Raw genomic sequence first — 21,179 nt, 5'->3', positions numbered from 1 at the left:
CAGGGCTCCTTATATACATTTGTCATGGTTACTTAAGGTCCATGTCTAATAAATCTAAATGTGGGTAACCTATATATCGGTTTCTACTATCCATTTTTTTATTATTATTTATTCTTGTCATGTGGCAGGGCTTTTTTTTTAATGGAATATCATACATTGTGTATGAAAAATTACAGAGGCTCCAGATATTCCTATGTTTCTTAAGAGAGGTTTACTTTTGTCCTGGCAGGCAGTTGGAGTATGGGAAGATAATTTGCTCCAAATAAGGATTAGGATGATTACAACAAGTTCGAATGAGGATGTGGAGAAATTGAAACCCTCGTTCATTTGCTGATGCAGTGTAAGATGGTGCAGCCCCTTTGAAAGTTTAACAGTCTTTTAAAAAGTTAAGCATAGAGTCCCCATACAACTCAGCAACTGCACTCTAGATGCCTACTCAAAAAAATTAACAATATATGTCCGTGTAGAAACTTGTACCCAAATGTTCATAGCAGCATTTGGAACATAGCAGCATTTGGAACAACCCAAATATCTATCCACTGATGTATGGATAATGAAAACGGTCCATCCATACAATGGAGTGCCATTCAGTCATAAAAAGGAATTTAGTGATGATACAAACTACAACATGAATGAACCTTGAGAACATTATACTGAGCAAAAGAGGCTGGTCACAAAAGGCCACATGTTGTATAATTCTATTTATAAGAAATGTCCAGAATAGGCAAATTCATACAGACAAATAACAGATTAGTGGTTGGGCGTGGGGAGGGGGGAGGGGGCTGGAGGTAGCAGGGGATGCGGAGTGACTGCGAATGGGTACTGGCTTTCCTTTTGGGGTAACGAAAATATCCTGGAGTCAGATGGTGATGATGATTACACAGTCTTATGAATACATTAAAAACAATTGAATTGTACACTTTAATATGGTGAATTAGAAAGATTTCATGTGAAAAAACACAAGACGTTCAGGTTGGAATCACGGGTGTTTGTTAGGATTCCCAGGAGCTATGCACCACATTGAGTTGGTGGTTTGTTGAGGCGGTAGGCCTCATGGGGGACACCTTGTGTGCTCCATGGGAGAACAGACATAGATCAGAGGGCCTGACCTCATCAAAGACCCCCTATTCCCTAGGTAGAGCTGGCAATATTGAATGGACCATGTTGTCTTGGTCCTTGAATGTCTTGGTGGTAATCAGTGTTACCCAAGGACTAATGCCAGTGATGTCCCCCGCTTCCCAATGGCTTTGTCTTCTTCCCACCATGGACACTTTGCACCATCTTAGGACAGGGATTAGGGTACTCTGAAAGTAACTGAGGTTTGGTTTTCTATCAGGTAAGGCTGAGTTTTAACTGATTCAAGGAGAATAAAAAATGAGATATGTCTTGTATATCTGAGTTTGTTGACTGAGAGTCTTACCTTACACCTCTTCACTAGACACTGAGTTGGCTTTCTTGGAAAATTCTGAAAGAGGTATAAAAAAATTGTTTTTAATGATCTTCTGTTACAGTTATGGCTATTAGTACTGAAAAAAACAAACAATTGGGACTGGAGGAATTAATTTTTGTCCCTGTCATTGCTTGGAACAAATTGCCAGGTAGGTCAATTTGCTGTCAACCAGTTTGATTCAAATTAAATTATATTTAAGCAAATCATGTTCCATCTATTTCCTCTTATACCTTCACTTTTCCCAATGTGCCCTTTGCCCCTGTGTCCTCACATTTACCCCTGCCATCTTGATGCGTCTACTCCCTAGTCCTGTCTCTGGTAGGTTTAATTTAGTCACCTCACGGGGGTTGACACTCCTCCTCCTCTTGAACGGCTTAGATGCCTGGGTTATAATAGCCAGAGGGAAAGACCTTACGCCGTCCCACAGAAAGCCTTGTGGAATAAGCAGAGTTACTTGGCCCAACGCTTGTTTTCCTGGTGTGTATATTCTTTAGGCCTTGGCTACCCTGCCCCACATTGTGGCCATCATTCCCAGAGACAGAAATTAGTTTACGCACCTTCTGTCCTTCTCCAGGTGATCTTTAGCATATTGTGCAAAGCCAATTCCAGCCCTACACGTCATCAATTTAGGCTCCATTTCAGAATTTTTGAATGATGAAATGTATGTGTATTTAAATGTGAAATATTTGCTACCATTAGACAACTGCATTTCTGAACTTCCGTTACACTTCCGCCATCTTATCTGAGATAATTCTTCTAATATGAAAACATGATACACTATTGAGGTCTTTTCTCAAGAGTTAAGTGGCAGAAGAAAAGCTTAAACATTCAGAAAGAGTCCTCGAGAAGAAACTAGCTTTTCATATGAAACATCCGAGCTCCAGGTTTTTGACATGTTGCTGGATTCCATTTCTCAAACTCGCTTTTTCCCAGAGGAGACACAAAATAGTTATTCTGAAAAAATGCTGCCATTTACATCCCCTGGGCAGGGTGCTTTAGAAGCGCACAAAACTAGGGCTCTGCAGGCAAGAATTAGGCAGAAATCATATCCACTTTTCCATAAAGAATCCATCATTTCTGTCCTCAGAAATGAGGCATAGTTTGAAGCTTACCCATTTTCATGGGTCAGCCTCTCCAGTCACAGACCTATAATGCATTTAATTGTAAAAAGTTCCAATCCTGGTTAGCGATCGCTGCTTCCAGAATATACCGCTTGCCTCCCAGGCAGCCATGAACTCACCCCCGGGTCTCCTATCAACCTTATCCTACTCCATCCAGGGCTCCTAGGCTCTGCAACCATTACCATTAATTTGAAAATTGGTTCACCTACAACTTCAGAGTCTAAAGATTAAAAAATGGCCTGTACTACTTCCATGAAGAGATGTGAATCCTTGAGTGATGATAATAGCTACTACCACCATTTATTGGGAACCTACTATGCATCAAACACTGAACCAAGCACTAAAGGAATATTTTTCAATTTTATCATCATAGACGTCTGCCTAGATGTTACTGCTCTATTTAGATGATAAGGAAATCGAGGGCCAGGGAGCGGATGTAAGGAGGAGATGTGGTTGAACCATTTAGCACTTTCTGGATCCCCAGCCTTGGTCAATTCCATGTTTTTTTGGATGAAGCCCTTGTCCTCTCTCCCTTCTCCATGTGTTTTCCTCTGAAGCTGCAAGCTGCTGTTAGTCGCCGTTGAGTCAGCGTCACCTCAGGGTTACCCCAAGTACAACAGAACAAGACAGCTCCCGGTCCTGCACCGCCTCCACCATCAGCGGTGTGTTTGAGTTCACTATTGTGGCTGCTTTGTCAATCCATCTCATTGAGGGTTTCCCTCGCTTTCTCCTACCTTCTACTGTATCAACAATGACGTCCTTTTCTAGTGATTCATCTTTCCTGAGGACATGTGCAAAGTAAGTGAGGTGAAGTATCACCAGCCCCACTGCAGGCTAGGTGGAAGCTGTGGAAGCTGCAGGTTAGGTGAAAAGAAATGCCTCTCAATAGAGCAAAATTTCCTTTCATGAGCAGATTAGATGTTCAAGCAAAACACAGCAAAATCTTTCTAATTTACCTTAACTTTGCAATCTTTGTGAAATGTCTGATTTGATACAAAAAACTTTCCAAAAAAAATAATAGTTTAACCATTTTCAAGTACAGGCAAGAGCACTGCTTACAGAAAGAGAATGACAAGCCTTGCCTAGATGTCCTGTTCTGAAAACCTTGTTAGATTTGAGCATAGTGATGTTCAGTTGTAATAGGTTTGTGTCTGTCTGTGTGCTACCTGCTGCTGAGGATAGCTGGCTGGCCTTTGCTTTAAGTGGGATGAGCATTTCCTGCTTATAGGATTAATTGGAGTCCCTGAGTGGTGCAAATGATGAATGCGTTCAGTTGGCAACAGAAAGGTTGGAGGTTGGAGTCTATCCAGGGATGCTTGGGAGGAAAGGACTTGGTGGCAACTGTTTTTTTAAGGAATTAATTGGCTTAAAATGCCACATTTCAATTATCCAAACTTAGACTACATGGAACATGCATTGAGATCATTGCCAGGATTTGAGAAAAGGTAACATCCAGTGGGGACACCCTCCTTTTCTTCTGAGAAATGCCTTCAAACCCTATATCCCGTGATGGATTTTGGAAAGGATCTCAGGAAAGGGAACACTGGGAATGGATTTTTTTTTCCCCTTGGGATTGGGGAGGGTGCTGAATGTGAGATATAAGGCTGCTGGGTGGGAAGGGGAAATAAATGGAAGCAAAAGAAATACTCACATTTTCCCTTGCTTCATTTTCTAGCTTGAAATTAAATTTGGGGCCACCAGGTGATCTTCTGTCTCAGGTAGTTGACGATCTCTGGGGAGGTCTGCATTTGTTACATCTTCCCTAAGCTCATGCATGTATTCTGAGGAGAAAGACATTTAAAAAGCAGGGACCGTGACATCCATTTTGCCCCACCTCTTAGCACAATGGTGGAACACTGTAGGCTTCCCCACTATGTGTGAATGTCTTATTCAAGTCTTGTTTATCTTTAGACTACCTCTAGATTCTAGACTAGAATGGAAAAGCCTCCTCACTGTGGAATCAGGACAGGTCTCTAAGCAGAGTAAAAAAGCAGCAGAGCAGAGTAAGTCAGATGAATTATGGTACTTTCTAAAGAGTCTGTATGTTCACTTAGTTTTTCCAGGAACAGGGAGCACTGCAGAAACAGAGGCTGGAAAGGAAAGCTCTCTTGTGGGGAGGTGCCAATCTGGGTTGAAACCAGGCTCTGCCCCTCGCTTGTCATGGCCTTCTTTGTAAAATAAGGGGATTTAGCGACTTTACCTCAAGGTAACGTCAGTCTCAAAAGCCCCAGTGACAGGATATCGAGAATGGTTGCACAACTCGAAAGAATATAATCAACGTCACTGAATTGTACATGTAGGAATTGTTGAGATGGTCCATGTTTTGTGATGTATGTTTTCACAATAACAATAATTATAAAAGCTCCAGTTGTTCACACACACACAATTTTCAGGACTTGTACTTAGAAAGGAAATAGAGAAAGGAGGTAGATGTGTTAGGATGGTCGAGAAGGATGGTGTGTTCTGTGGCGCTGGGTGAAGGAGGCCCTGTGAGCTGTGGTTTTTCCGTGAATCTACTCAGAACAGATGCCCGTTCACCCTCCTGTCTCCTGAGGGGGATTTTTCTGGGGAGATGTTGGTGCTGCCCCATTCTCTTCTCAGGGTGAGCGAGGCCTGGCCACCAGGGGCCACATGATCTCAGGAGAGGGCACACAGAGAACATGCAATAGGCATCTTCTAGCAGGAAACAGGAAGTGACCCAGAGGGATTCTGTGGTTGAGGAGGCCAATGGAAGAGTAAGAGAACTGTGGGCAGGTACCTGCAAGGTACCAGGATGTCGAAGTCTTCTCCACTCTCCACTTGCTAAGGAAAGATGGTCCATGGAAAGAAAACCACCAGCTCAGAGCCATCATTGCCATAAACAAGTAGCCATCAACAAAGGCCATCCCTAACACCTGACCGATAAGATCAAGCCACATACATCTAGATTAAAAGCCACAATTCAGCAAGGCTTTCTGTGCACTGTGGTAAGACCAGTTTCATAATGTTATAATCTGTTTTCTCAACTACAGATGAGAATACACACCGTTCTTGTGGATTGTACAAGAAGCAATTTCACAAAGGACTCTTTTAACTTTATTTCCTCTGTGATTCTTTTACAAGCTACAATCCAAAAATCCCTGCACCTCCAGAACCATGTTCATCTAACGTGCCCTTTGGGTTTCCAGTGCTGGTTCTGGCTGTGATCGCAGGGGTGAGGCCAGAGCTCTGGAAGCTTCCACAGGACACGGATGCCAAGCGGAGTAATGACAGAAGAGCAATTTCAGACTCACCTTCTGTTTGATTTTATAGCCAAACCCATAACCACTGTAAAAAAAAAAGTAAATTTAACCAAGTATAATTCCAGAAAAGGAGTACTGTTTCAGATATTTTAAGGATGATTTCCTCTTATATAAATAAATGTCTACAGTTGTGCAATGAATACACACTCAATCATTTCTATTCCTCACAAGCTGGGTTCCAGGAGATCCTTTACATAGGAATCACATTATATATTCCAAGTAGGTTCAGAAAGATATTTTAAACTGTACTTCAGCTTTTATTTTGTTAAGAACAAGTGAAGTAGATGCTAAGAAGAGGACCTAGATATAGGAGCACTGTGAGACCATCTAAATGTTTTTTGTTTTTAAATTTTTGGCCTCCATACAAAGAGGGCCCTTTGGCTTTTTCTGTGGAAGAAAGGCCTGAGGAACTGCTTTTGTAAAGATTACAGCCAAGAAAATTCTATATATACACAATCTACTGCTGTCGAGTCAATTCCGACCCATAGCGACCCTATAGGACAGAGTAGAACTGCCCGTATGGTTTCCAAGGAGCACCTGGTGGATTCAAACTGCCGACCTTTTGGTTAGCAACCATAGCGCTTTACCACCACACCACCAGGGTTTTATATATATATGTATATATATGTTCTTTACCGATCCTTTACCGATCCGTCTAATCATTAGGACAGAAGTATTGCTCTTACTCAGTAGAGTGGCTTCCCTGGATCAGGTGTCTTCTAGTTGTCTGTGCTCGTGTGTTCATGAAACCAACATCAACTCCACAGGAGAAAGATGTGGCAGTCCCCTTCTGTAGAGATTTACAGCCTTGGAGAAGCTGTGGGGTTGCTGAGTCGGAATCCACTCTGCGGCAGTGGATTTGTGTTCATGCTGACTCGCAGTCAGCAGTTCATTCTAGGAAAACCTGGTTTTATGCATCAAGGAATAGAATGTGGTGTGCTGGAGAGAGGATGAGGATGATATAACCCAAAGAAACAAGCAGCTTATATACCAGATCCTAATTAACTGTAAATGGAAAAACCAACTGGCCTTCCTTTCCACGTACTCCCCATTGCACATGGAAATGCACCTCAAAGTTGTTCAGGACAACCCAGACTTCGTCACGTGCCTGGCCCTTCCGGTCCCGGCCTCCACGTGGGAGGCTGTCTGTGGTCTGACTCTGACCGCTGCAATCCTGGAGGTTGAACTGGGCTCCGAAGCAGCGAGACACCTCAATGCATCAGGAAGACGGGTCTTTGAGGCCATGCAAAAAAGAAGCCAATAACATGTTCCTAAATGGTAGGGTTTATTTCAATGCTCACGTACAATCAAATGAGACAAACTATTTACATAGAACATAAGTACAAAAAATATAATACAATTTATACTGTACATAATCAGGACTTTATCTTTGCCCCTAAAAACGTTAGCAGATAGAGATGAGGGAGGAGTGTTACTAAAGGAAACATTGCTGAGTGTTCCTCAGGATCACGCTATGAATTTTTCGTTTACAAAAGCTGGATGGGTCTGGCAATAGAGACTGGTGAGACAGCAGGCAGGGTGAGTGGACACCGCTTTCACTTCCATTACATCGGCCACATTTATCACATATTTGTGAGCCTCAGAGCTGAGGCTCGAGCAGGTGTGGGCGGTTTCCTCGCTGCCCTTCTCTGAACTTACATAACTGGTCCCATGTCACAGTTAATGAGCACCTGCCTGGGCTGCCACCTCAGGGTCTTAAGCTGATTTTTAAAGACAATGTACCTGTCAGGTGTCATTAAGCAACAAGCTGAGATACAGGCCTTGGTAGCTCTCAGGGGAGCCTTGAAGACTGTCACACTGATGGAAAGATAAAACTGCGGACGACTGGAAACTTGTATTTCAAATGTCAAACGAGGTTTAGAATGGCTGTGACTGTCGGGATGTGTGTACTGACAGAACGCACAGTGAGCTCAATGACCCAGTGAGGGAACACCCAGCAACCCACGGAGTCCCAAACAGGTACCAGAACTCCATCTGCTCATTAAGATGACAGAAAAGGCAGAGCCATCTCCAGCAGCTCCACTGGAATTCATATAGACTGCATGTAAAAGGTGGGGTGAGGTCAGTAACTTCCTGCAAGTTTGCCAAGGGCTGACATCGCTACGGAGATATTCAGTGACAACATGAAACAATGCCAAATCAGTTTATTTTGTAACACAAAATAGGCAACAGCAAATTAACAGAGAACGAGGAATTCAACACTCCATAGCATCTTCAGGAGTCACATCAAGTGGTGTAGCTCACAAGTTTTGTCATATACTTTTGAAGAATCCTATACTGGACAAAGTTTATACACTTTCTCTGCAGAGGTCAGTATTTCAGCAATGGGTCTAGATGCTTGGATTTAGGTCTACCCTGGGCTTTCACTCAGATTACAGAAGTTCAAGTCTGGTATTGGACAAGTCATGGTATAAGGGACAAGAAATCAGCTTTAATAGAAAAACACTGCTTTCCTAACCCAAATGAAGAGTGACATCCTTTGTGAACTTAACAAACAGTGTTGACTTTGATGTTCTAGGTGGTTTTTGCTGGACCACTGACTGTGTCTGCCAGCTGCCACCAGCCTGCCTCTAGTTGTTCTTTATCTGTGGATTCGCCTGAAGAAAAACAGTGACAAAACTTCTGAGTTCCACAGATTCCTATCATAGGGCAAGCCCCCTGTGTGTTTAGGAAGATGGGAAACTTAAGTGAAGTCAGTTTCTGGAAGGCTGAGCCTGGGTTAGCCTAAATCCTGAACACACCCTTGCATCAATTCTGGTGCTGCATCCAGGAGACCAACCTCATACCTGGCCGCGATGCCTTTCTTGGTCATGTTCTACTCCTGAGTTTAAAGGGGCAAGTAAGAGTGGTCTTCTTTACAGTATACCCAGTCAAGTCTCTGCTTTTAATTGGAACTAATAACATTTGGAAATGATAATTCATCATCTTAAGCAAGGCACTGGCAACTTTTATGGGAAATTAAGTGGCCCGTACTTGTAGTGAGGGCGGCTCATGATGCTCTTCTTGGCGGCATGATGTGAGGGTAGCTTGGATCTTCCCAGCCCCAGGTGCCCACTCCCAGCGTGTGAGTCTCTATCCAACATTTGAACTGGGTTAAGTTGTTGTAAGTGTTGGGCAGCATTAAATTGCCAAAAAGCCAAGCAAGTACGGAATCACGTTTGAACTACTGGCCTCAGATTTCTGCTACACAAAGAGAGATGAAATAAATTTGGTTGCCTGATGAACATTTTAGTTTAAGAAATAACAGTAATTTTCCACCTCTACTTTTCTCCTTTCAGGCCTGAAATTGTCTTTGGCCAATTATCTTTATCATGTCAATGTGGTATAACATGTTTGTTTGAGCAAGAATTGATATCGACTAGATTGCGAATAATAAGCTTGACTGCTTTCTATGGCAGAACTAATGTGATCTTTACTAAGATGATAGGAGATGGCTTTTACCAGGAACCATGCAATTTGCGTCAGGCTCTGAATTAGGTTTTTATAATGCTCTAAATCCCTTCGCAAGAAGCCCTGGTGGTGCAGTGGTTATGCACTTAGCTGCTAACTGGAAGGTTGGTGGTTCGAACCCACCAGCCACTCCATGGGAGAAAAGCCTGGCAATCTGCTCCAGTAAAGATTACAGTCTAGAAAGCCCTATGGGACAGTTCTGCTCTGATCTATAGGGTCACTATATGTTGGAATCAACTGGGTGGTATACAACAAGTCACTTTGTAGTGCGAACTATATTTTCAAAAGAGGAAGGATTTCCATTCCTGATGCTTCTCTACGTGGTATGCACCAGATTTCTACTAATGAACTATACGACCAATGAAGAAAACTTCGATCCATTTGCTGAAAAGAGTATATAAAGCATCTTTGATATAAGTCAACGAAAAATGGGTATGGAATACTGTCATTTTAGAAATTACCACCAAGATTTAACATTGCATCTTGTTCATTATTTTGCAACATCCAAAAGAGAAAAGAAGGATCAGAGCAAAAATTCTTTTGTTTTATAGATTTAAAACAGATAACCAGAATGCTTTCAGTGTTTACAGTTATGAAACATTCTTAAATCTATTATTAATGACCTCAACAGATGAAAACCGAAGAAATCAATTCCAAAATGGCATTTGGGCTCCAGATACTTTACCTTACATGGCAATGCCTTGTGCAATATTTCATGTTCTCTTTATGCATTTCTGAGGTCAAAGTGAATATGGCTCCATTTCCTCCCATGTCACACCCACTGGCCAGAGCTAAGGGCTTGGACAACTTTCTGGGTCTGCCATAGATTACTCACTGTGGTGAATCAAATATTGGCTATGTCTTGCCAGCAGGAATCACCAGGTCCAGGAAGTAATGCAGACGTTTGACCGAATGCATGTGGTGGGCGTGGCCAGTGCAGTCATCTTAATAAGGCTGGTGAACAGTTTGCCCATGAGTTCAAGGTCACCATTTTAGTAATCTACACTCTTGGACATTGGTTATTGGAGCTGTGGGACGTGAAGCATGAGCCCCTAGAAGAGGAAAACTGCCTTAGGGCAGGCACAGTTGACTGCATCTATCCGTGATAACTGTTGCCTGTTGTTAGGTACCTCAGAGCCATCTTTTGAGATAGAAATGTTGGATTCACATATAAGCAATGGATTTACCCCCAAAATGCATGCATGAAAAATTCCAATGAAGCGTCAAAATGCCCTGGGGCTAAAGAGAGTGGACAGCCTTCCTGCAGAGTGAGGTGGGGAGGGGTTGGGCAGTGTTGGGGAGATGTTCATGGTTTATTCTAGAAGCAAGAAAATATCATAAAGGATCCTAAGGGTGATTGTAATTCAAACGCAAACAACGCTGCGTGTTCAGGGTGCACCAAAGGAAGTGTCCAGACCAAATGATTAGCTGCATGCAGGCTTGATGTATTATCATTAAAATTCCCTCTGGGTGTTCAGTTACACTCTGGTCCCCTGAAGTGGCCACATGGGGACAGCAGATCTCTTGCGCTGACCTTTGTCCACACCTTTGAGGCCTGACCCACTTGTTCTGCCAAAGAATCCAGAGAAGGCACACGTCGCCATAGGCTTTGACCCCCCTAGTTTTCATCCCTTTGCAGATAAGAACACCCTCAGCTAAAACTCCTGCACCTGTGCAGTGGGCCCTGGAGGAGTTCGAGGATCACCTCCCCCCCCCACCCCCCCGCCACTAGGTCCTTCCATACACTGGGCTCGGAGTGACTGCCCTGCCTTTCCACTGTCACCCTGTTCATCTGACCTCCCCGTGGTTACTTCTCTTGTCTTTGTCATCACTCCATGAGCCAATGGGGCCAGACCCTGGTTCACCCAGCCACATGGACTGGCCCTTTCTGGGTATGGAAGTTTCTCTACTGCCAGGTCCCTTCATACCCTTTCACTGTCTTCTTCAATTCCGTTAGCATCTGACATACACACACCCCAAACCCTCATTCCCTACGATGTGAATGCTAATTCTAATCACAATCTACTTGGATAGTCTTAGGGACACATCCCTAAAGGAGGGGGAAATTCAGATGCCTCGAGCAAGGAGTAAATGGCAGTAGCAGAGAAATATCATTACAATGAAATGGGCAGTTTTGGAAGGAAATGCCCATGAGTCCGGTGACTGTAGCGGAGCCAGATCAGGTTTGCCAGGCTCGTATCACTCAGGGTGACAAAGCCCTCCATCAACACTGCCTGCCTCCACTGCTGTCTGAGAAGGCTATATACTGTGCCATGTGTGGGATTTCTGTGCTTTTTCCTTCCTGTACAATGCTAGTGCACTGTAGGATATTAGATGGTGACTAGTCTAGTCCAGGGAGGACCCTGAGCAATACCAGGAGTTACTTTCAGAGAATATAAATGTGAGACGAGAGCCAGCTTTCCAGTAAAAACCGGCAGAGTTCAACAGCATCTAGAATATCCCTAGGAGTTAAATGTCATTTGACATCGGGTTCCTTAGAGGGGTTAAAATACTCGATGCATCTCAAAAGTATTAGTCTTTAATTGTGCTTCTTTTACCAAAAAGAAAAAAAAAGGAAAAGTGGAAGAAAAGAAAGATAAAGAGAGAATGTAAAGTCATACAGAAATTGGAAATGTGGCAAGGGTTCCCCTACAAGGCTTTGGTGGGAACCTGGGAGACACTGCTGGATTAGCCCGCAACACGAGGGTCTGTGTCAAAAGGAGAGATATGGGTAATGTTAAGCATACATGTACATGCACAACACCTCTACACCAACAGAAAAAAAGGCACCACTTCACAGCTGGTTCAAATACTTAGCGTATACTCGTTGCTGCTCAGTTGGTTCTGACTCACAGTGACCCGAGAGGACAGAGTAGAACCGCCCCATAGGGTTTCCAAGGCTCTAAGGCTGTAATCTTTATGAAAACAGGCTGCCACATCTTTCTCCTGCAGAGCAGCTGGTGGGTTCAAACTGCCAACCTTTTGGTTAGCAGCCGATTGATTAACCACTTCGCCACCGGGGCTCCTTACTTAAAGCCAAAATTATTCTAAACCAATTGTGGTTCTGTTAAATTAAAAAAAGAAAGAAAGGAAAAGAGGGAAGAAGGAAGGAGGGAGGGAGGGAGGAAGGAAGGAAGGAAGGGAGAGAGCAGCCAGAACAAATGAATAAAGTATGACTTTAATTAATGAGAGAGAGAGAGAGAAAGAAGAAGGAGGAGGACAAAGAGGAAAAAGAGAAGAATTTCCTTTTAAAAGAATGCAAGGAAGAAAACTGAGGGGAATTTTGGTGAAGACAGCCTTGAAAATTTGTATCATGGACAAGGGGATTCTGTGGTGGCATGTTTTCCCCTAGCCATTGTGTAGAAGTGATGAATAGACCAGCTGGGATGCCATTTAGAGAGACTTTCCCATCAAGTCCGGGGAAATATTAACATCCTCGTTCCTAGGGGAAATAAAATCACCTTTTAAGCTTAGACAGTATCTGGGAGGGACAGGGAGGAGAAAACAGCTCTTACAGGGAGTGATGAGATGAGTTCTTGCGTCCAGGGAAAATCTAGCCCTGGAACAAGCAGGAACCCTCAGGTGAATTCCACCACTGTGTGTGACGTGGACTCAGCACAGATGAAGCAGCCTCACACTCTGGACAAGAACGTGGAGATGCAGCCTGGCTCTCCTCTGGGAGGACCCTGGGCGCTATCATTTCCACTTACTGGGCCTCCTGGAGCTCACCAGCCATTTTGTAATTTTGATACAAGCTCATTCCTGAAATTTGGGTATATAAGGATATTTTGAACTCAACAACTCTCACTACTAAAATAAGATTTTTTCAACATTTTCTGAATTTGTTTCTTTAAATTGTTTAGGATAGAAATTAAGATGTATGTATACCTCTTTAGTACCCATCCTGTATATTTCCCTTTATCAATACCAGCATGTTTTAACATCTACCCGTGCCTTAAAACATCCATGTCACAATGCCCAGAGGTATCAGACGAACATTTCCAATGTTATTCTTACTTTCAGTAATTATCCAACTGGCTGTCTTATGTTATATACCAGATGTGGGTACTCTATCATTTCTTTTTTTCCCCTCTGAGTATCCCCACAAATGGTATTAAAACACTCAGAGATGCTTATCAGTGGGCTACGCTCAGAGCCACAGGGATCACTGAGAAGCTCACTTTCAGCTACCCTACTTCTCAAAGGTGCGCCCTGAAATGCACTCGCCTCCACACAGAGAGAAACAGGTGGGTGGGTGGATGGCAGGGCGTCCACGAGAAGGCACCAGAGCTACGGGCTGCCCATCACCTCTTCCCCTGCTGGGAGGCGGAAACAACAGCTTGGTGCTCGGGTAGCACTTCATAAGCACAGGGATGGGCCACAGGAAGCCAAGGTCACCCACCAGCAATGCTCTGGATTCAGTCCCATCAGGGAGATGGAAAATAAAAAGTTGCTTTTCATTACATTTCAGTTTTCCCCATATTTTCCACAATACCGAGAATAAAATGTTGCTTCCAATGCTATTTCAGTACTTTCAATATTTCCCCTAATTGGTGTCATAAATGTTCAAGATTTTTCCTTGTGGGGGAGCGAAGGTGTGGTGTCTACTCAAGTCCCGCAAGAGAAGGAAATAAACATCATTACAGACTTGCTCCTCAGGGCATTACCACAGGCCAGACAGGTGGGTGTCTGGGCCAACAGCTCTAGAATGGGTGAGATCCAGAAGTCAGGATACAGCTGGTCGACCAGCAGCCTGGAGAACACTTTGTTCTCATTGGGCTGTGCCTGTACTCTTACTGTCACCTCCCCCAGTGACAACATGGTGACCATAATAAGACCAAGGGCTGGGGTTCTCGCACACCACTGTCATCTCTGCAGATGTCAGCCAGGTCGAACCCCTTGGCTTCCTCGGCAAGAATCATTCCAAGCCCAAACACACGAGTTGCTTCCAGAATTCCATAGTATGATTCAGATGAGGACCACGGGGGACCCACGGGAAAAACTCTATGGCCGCATTTACTTTCTTCATTTTATCAAATACTGCGGGCCTACCTATGCCTCCTTGTTGAGCAGGTGGATAAAGTGCCTATTTTCTTGAATTAAAACATCATGAACATATATGGTGCATTTACGAAAAAGCTCAAGGAAACAATCAGCTTGTTAGAGAAATGGGCTGCATGTAATCAAACATTTCACACTGTGGCACACTCAACAGTGATCAAGAGCTTAGATCACATTTTCATGATGTTACATTTCAATTTTGGTTGCGCATTTTTGGCAGCAATGGGATGCTCATGGCTTGAAATGCACTTGACATGTCTCCACACTTCGCCTCTGCAGCCACAGGAGCATGGGCAGTCGGGGGCACAGGCCTTGAGGAATGGGGGGGTCACAAGAGGCCAAAAACAGAGGGGTGATTAGTACTCATCATAGTTATTGAGATCTGTAAAGTAGGCGTTAGAATAGGTCTTTCCAGTGAGGTGCGGGTTGAAGTATTTGTTTCTTTCCTCTAGGATCAAGTTGTTTTTGTTAAATGCCTGTGAAAAATAAACAAATAAATAAAAATACTCATTAAGTAGCATTTCAGAGAGGGCAGCATTTGGAGACTATTATGCTGAACTTGCACTCTCGCCTAAAAAAGAAACCCATGGCTGTCACGTTGATCCTAACTCAAAGTAACCCTATAGGACAGAGCAGAACTGCCCCACAGGGTTTCCAAGGTGGATTCAAACTGCTAACCTTTTGGTTAGCAGCCAAGCTCTTAACCACTGTCCCACCAAGGCTCCTCAGCCCCTGTTATTTAGAAATGTGTTTGCTCACTTCTTCCTTCCCAGGTCATCTGTTGCGCTGAGGACTTGCCTAATAACTACACTGGGGTTGGCAGTGTCCCACTTCTCCCAGTCTATTTTTGAATTTGAACTTTAGGCAGGAATTTTCCGAGAGAAGCAGAGGGTGTAAAAAACCAAAACCCAACTCTCCAGAAAAACCTAACACTGTAATTAATAACTTAAAATTAACGGATCCTTCAGTTATCCCAGATAGCCAAGTAGATGTTTTAGTAGCTCTCTGATTACTATGGACAGATAACCAAGACCTTGGCCTGGAGTTCTCTGATGGAAAACTTCTCTTTGTATTCAGAAGGCATATCTGAGGCTGAGCTGGCCATTAGCCAATGACTCAATATTTTCCAGCATTTTCTCTGTTGCTGTCTTCTTTTTTAACCTACATCTCCAATATGAGATGTCATCTTTTCACAGGCAAAACAAAGCCAACAAAGGTAGTTATCATGAAAGGGACCCTTTTCCCTGTCCCCACCCCGTCTGCCCTGCCACCTCCACCACCTCGGAGCTCAGCTAACACCCCCAGGGCCCACCTGTGTGCTGTGCACACCTGGCTACAGCCATCCCTGCCGATACCTCACCTTGATGGCTTCCACAGAGTCATACTTGTCCAACTTGTTGATATGGTTGGTGACGCTGGTGTTGAGAGGGGCTGGCGAGACAGGGTGGATGACGGTGGCATCGTGGGCCTGCTGCTGGTAGCGCTGGCAGTAGGTATAGACGAGCAACGTGAGCAGGCAGCCAAGGATGGAGCTGCTCAGCCCCACAGCTATCATGTGGAACATGTTGAACTCTGGGAAGACAGGGCCAAGGGTAATGCTACACTTGGAAAGAACACAGTACCCAAGAGCACATACGCTTCGATGGAAGAAGAAGACAAAGTGAACATCTCCAAACCCATTCCAAAATTAAAGAAATCCTAGTACCGTCCCTTGAAATGCCGTGACCACCAAGAAGCTTCTCTACAGTGAGAGCAATGCATTTAATTTAAGGCTTATATCGATCAGGACCAGTTTTTGGATATGACTTAAACCTTAATACATTAGCAATACACTATTATCAGAAGGGACCAAAATGTGGAGAAGGACATCATGCTTGGTAAAGTAGAGGGTTGGTGAAAAAGAGGAAGACCCTCAATGAGATGGATTGATACAGTGGCTGCAACAATGGGCTCAGCATAACAATTGTGAGGATGGTGGAGGACTGGGCAGTGTTTTGTTCTGTTGTACTCAGAGTCACTATGACTCAACGGCACCTAATAACAACAACAACAACAAACTTTACTGTGGTAAAATATATGTAACGAAAATAGCCATTTTAACCATTTTAAGTGTTCAATTCAGTGATATTAATTACATCACCACACTCCATTTCCAAAGTTTTTCGTCACCCCAAACAGCAGCTCAACTCCTCATCAGCAATAACTCCCTCCAATATATCTTTTATCATGAACCTGTACACATTGAACAACAGTAGAATGTGTAAATGTCCCCAGCCACACAATTGCCTTTCCTAGAGGCAAAGACTGCAGCCACTATCTCCTGTCACCTTCTAGAGATATTCTGCACACATATGACCATAGATCTGCTGAGGGAGTGTAGTGTGTCTATGTGTGTGTGCATGTGAGTGCATGCGTGTGCACATGAATGTTATTCTGCACACCACTTGTTTTCATATGCATTACATTTTGGAAATCTTCTAAAGAAAATGGCTTACTCCAAAGAAATAAACAATATGTCTTAAAGGCATAAAATAGGATCCTTTAAGTGGCCATGAAATGCTCGCTTTTTCATGTTGTTTTCCCATTTAGTGGCACCTGCCCTGATCCTCTGGGTTATTTTCCTTGAGTTATGAATATAAGCCAGTCGAGAAATCCAGCTGACATGGACTTATGTCTCTAAAATAGGACTGGCCTGTGTGGCACAAGATAACCCAACATGACCTGTGTGAGGAACCACAGCAAAGAAATAGATGTTCATCTCATGGTGGTAACTCTGTCACGCCTTCCGGAAACAACAGTAGCATTGGGAGCTTGCTCAGGAAGCCAGGCTTGCTGGGAACCAGGCAGAGCAGAACGGGACCTTGTCTCTACAATGTTGGCCGCCATGGCTGCTGGGTGCATTCCACCTGCACAGAATCTACCCCCAGGGCCTCCTACCCCCCCCGCCATGGTGTCCCCTCCAGGCAGCACCATGGGTGCAGTGCCACCAGGATGCTGGGGACTGTGCCACCCCCACCTGGCTGCCTAGCAGGACTTCAGGGCTCTCAGGGCTGAGAAGGAGCAGGGGTCCGTCCCTATACCCAGCCCAGAGTATTTGCCCTCTGTCCCCAGTCTCCACCATGGGGACCCCCAGTCTCCACCATGGGGACACTGAAAGTCCCCTTCACCGTGTGCTGTGATCGCTGTGTCCAGGACTCGAGGATCACCTCACAGATGGGGCTAGGATAATTGGAGTTTGGGTTCCTCATTAACCACTCAGAGAGAGAGACCAGGCCCTGGACTCTCGGGCCCTGCCTCATCCTCCTGGACTCACCACAGCCCTAGAGGTGGCCCAGGGTCCGAGCAAGGTCCCACTTCTGTGCAGAGTATGAGCATCCCTTGACTGTCATCAAACGTGGAGTTTCACCCTCCCAGCTCTGCTCCTGGGCACCCCGTTCTAGGGACTGGAGCCCGAGGTGTGCATGCTGTGCAGAAAGGCTGCTTTCTCTGTGGTCCACCATCAGCCGTACTGGCAAGCTCCAAACGCATTCCCATTCCAAATGAACATGCAACTCCTAACGGAGGCAACTGGGGTGTGCGGCACTAAGGGCTGGGTAATCCAGGTGGATGTTGCTAGAACATTCTGCAGGTAATGATGGACTTCTTGACAACCACCTCATTTTTCCACGTCCAGTTTATTTGCTCACTGGTTTCATACAGGAAGAGAATCTCATAAAGCTTTTCTGTTTTTTTGAGGAAGCCTCTAGGACCACAGAGTCCCCAGCCTGTAGCAGTTTGAAAAGCATTCGGGGCAGCTGCTCAGCCTCTGGAATCTTTACTGGGACACTGACACTGTGTCTAAGATGGACCAGTATCTCACCTGTCGTTCTTTCTCTACTTTAGCGCTAGCACTACCCAGGGTCAGTGCCACGGGCCTATAAAATAATCTCTGCTCGTTTCGCTACCACATACCAAAGACACATGGTGCTTCCACATGCAGATGCTGTGTCCTTAGTCACAGGGATCATTCCTGCAGGTGCCCCAGGAGGGGGTCCAGCTGATGTCTTTGTGACGATTATATCCTCTTTATGTCTCATGCAGGTAAAAATAGCTCTCTAAGTGGAGAATCCCAGTGTGTCTGTCAGTTTGTCTTACTGTGGTGGCTTGCATATTGCTGTGTTGCCGGAAGCTATGCCACTGGTATTCAGATACCAGCAGGGTGACCCATGGAGGACAGGTTTCAGCTGAGCTTCCAGACTAAGATAGACTAGGAAGAAGGACCCAACAGTCTACTTCTGAAAACCAATTAGCCAGTGAAAACCTTGTGAACAGTAGTGGAACATTGTCTGATATAGTGCTGGAAGATGAGCCCCCCAGGTTAGAAGGCACTCAAAAGACAACTGAGAAAGAGCTGCCTCCTCAAAGTAGAGTAAACCTTAATGACGTGGATGCAGTAAAGCTTTCGGGACCTTCATTTGCTGATGTGGCACGACTCAAAATGAGAAGAAACAACTGAAAACATCCATTAATAATCGGAACCTGGAATGTACAAAGTATGAATCTAGGAAAATTGGGAATTGTCAAAAATGAAATGGAACGCATAAACATCAATATCCTAGGCATTAGAGAACTGAAATGGAATGGTATTGGCCATTTTGAATTGGACAATCATATAGTCTCCTATGCCAGGAATGAAAACTTGAAGAGGAATGGTGTTATGGTGTTGCATTCATCATCAAAAAGAACATTTGAACATTTATCCTGAAGTACAATGCTGTCAGTGACAGGATAATATCCATAAGCCTAGAGGAAAGACCAGTTAATACCACTATTATTCAAATTTTCGCACCAACCACTAAGGCCAAAGATGAAGAAACTGAACACTGTTATCAGCTTCTGCAGTCTGAAATTGATCGAATGTACAGTCAGGAGGCATTGATAATTACTGGTGGCTGGAATGTGAAAGTTGGAAACAAAGAAGAAGGATCGGTAGTTGCAAAATATGGCCTTGGTGACAGAAACAATGCCGGAGATAGAATGATAGAATTTTGCAAGACCAACGACTTCTTCTTTGCAAATATCTTTTTTCAGCAACATAAACGGTGAGTATACACATGTATCTCACCAAATGGAATACACAGTAATCAAACTGACTCTATCTGTGGAAAAAGACAATGGAAAAGCTCAATATCATCAGTCAGAACAGTCAGAACATCAGGGGACAACTGCGGAAAAGACCTACAATTGCTCATATGCAAGTTTAAGTTGAAACTGAAGAAAAAATCAGAGCAAGTCCACGAGAGCCAAAGTACGACCTTGAGTATATCCCACCTGAATTTAGAGACCACCTCAAGAATAGATTTGCCATGTTGAACACTAATGACCAAAGACCAGATGAGTTGTAGAATGACATCAAGGCCATATTCATGAAGAAAGCAAGAGGTCACTGAAAGACAAGAAAGAAAAGACAAAGATAGATGTCAGAGGAGACTCTGAAACTTGCTTTTGAATGTCGAGCAGCTAAAGCAAAAGGAAGAAATGATGAAGTAAAAGAACTGAACAGAAGATCTCAAAGGGAAGCAGAGAAGACAAAATATTATAATGACATGTGCAAAGGGCCAGAGATAGAAAACCAAAAAGAAGACCATGCTCAGTGTTTCTCAGGCTGAAAGAACTGAAGAAAAAATTCAAGCCTCAAGTTACAATAGTGAAGCATCCTATGTGGAAAATATTAAGTGATGAAGGAAGCATCAAAAGAAGATGGAAGGAATACACAGAGTCATTATGTCAAAAAACGTTAGTCAACGCTCAGCCATTTCAAGAGGTGGCATATGATCAGGAACCGATAGTACTGAAGGAAGAAGTCCAAGCTGCTCTGAAGGCATTGGCGAAAAACAAGGCCCCAGGAATTGATGGAATATCGAGAAGTTTCAACAAACGGATGCAGAGCTAGAAGTGCTCACTCATCTATGCCAAGAAATTTGGAAGACAGCTACCTGGCCAAACAACTGGAAGAGATCCATATTTATGCCTATTCCCAAGAAAGGTGATCCAACTAAATGCAGAAATTATAGAACAATATCATTAATATCACAAGCAAGCAAAATTTTGCTGAAGACATTTCAAAAGCAGCTGCACCAGTATATCAACAGGGAACTGCCAGAAATTCAGGCCAGATTCAGAAGAGGACGAAGAACCAGGGATATCATTGCTGATGTCAGATGGATCCTGGGTAAAAGCAGAGAATACCAGAAGGATGTTTACCTGTGTTTTATTGACTATGCAAAGACATTTGACTGTGTGGATCATAACAAATTATGGATAACATTGCAGAGAACGGGAATTCCGGAACACTTAATTGTGCTCATGAGGAATCTATACATAGATGAAGAGGCAGTTGTTTAGACAGAACAAGGGGATACTGAGTAGTTTAAAGTCAAGAAAGAAATGCGTCAGGGTTGTATCCTTTCACCATACTTACTCAATCTGTATGCTGAGCAAATAATCTGAGAAGCTAGACTATACGAAGAACACTGCATCAGGACTGGAGGAAGACTCATTAACAACCTGCATTATGCAGATGACACAACCTTACTTGCTGAAAGTGAAGAAGACATGAAGCACTTACTGATGAAGATCAAAGACCACAGTCTTCAGTATGGATTACGCTTCAACATAAAGAAAACAAAAACCCTCACAACTGGACCAATAAGCCACATCATGATAAATGGAGAAAAGATTGAAGTTGTCACGGATTTCATTTTACCTGAATCCACAATCAACAGCCACAGAAACAGCAATCAAGAAATCAAGAGA

General features: G+C 43.8%; 1 protein-coding gene across 6 annotated transcripts in view; it reads right to left on the bottom strand.

Moving 5' to 3' along the window:
* Positions 1-7,125: 7,125 nt before the first annotated feature.
* The window catches only part of SEMA5A (semaphorin 5A), a 553,896-nt gene continuing 539,842 nt past the window's right edge, over positions 7,126-21,179 (bottom strand). For all 6 annotated transcript variants that reach the window (XM_049860605.1, XM_049860561.1, XM_049860570.1 and 3 more), the window contains 2 exons: positions 15,745-15,956; positions 7,126-14,860 (listed from right to left, as the gene is read on the bottom strand). In XM_049860605.1, coding sequence (XP_049716562.1) covers positions 14,741-14,860; positions 15,745-15,956 — 332 coding nt within the window. In that variant the 3' untranslated portion in view covers positions 7,126-14,740. The remainder of the gene's footprint in view (positions 14,861-15,744; positions 15,957-21,179) is intronic.

The sequence above is a fragment of the Elephas maximus genome, chromosome 2 (assembly GCF_024166365.1).
Source record: "Elephas maximus indicus isolate mEleMax1 chromosome 2, mEleMax1 primary haplotype, whole genome shotgun sequence".
NCBI lineage: Eukaryota > Metazoa > Chordata > Mammalia > Proboscidea > Elephantidae > Elephas > Elephas maximus.
Note: the sequence above shows the minus strand (reverse complement) of the source record. Positions and strands in the feature narration are given on the sequence as shown.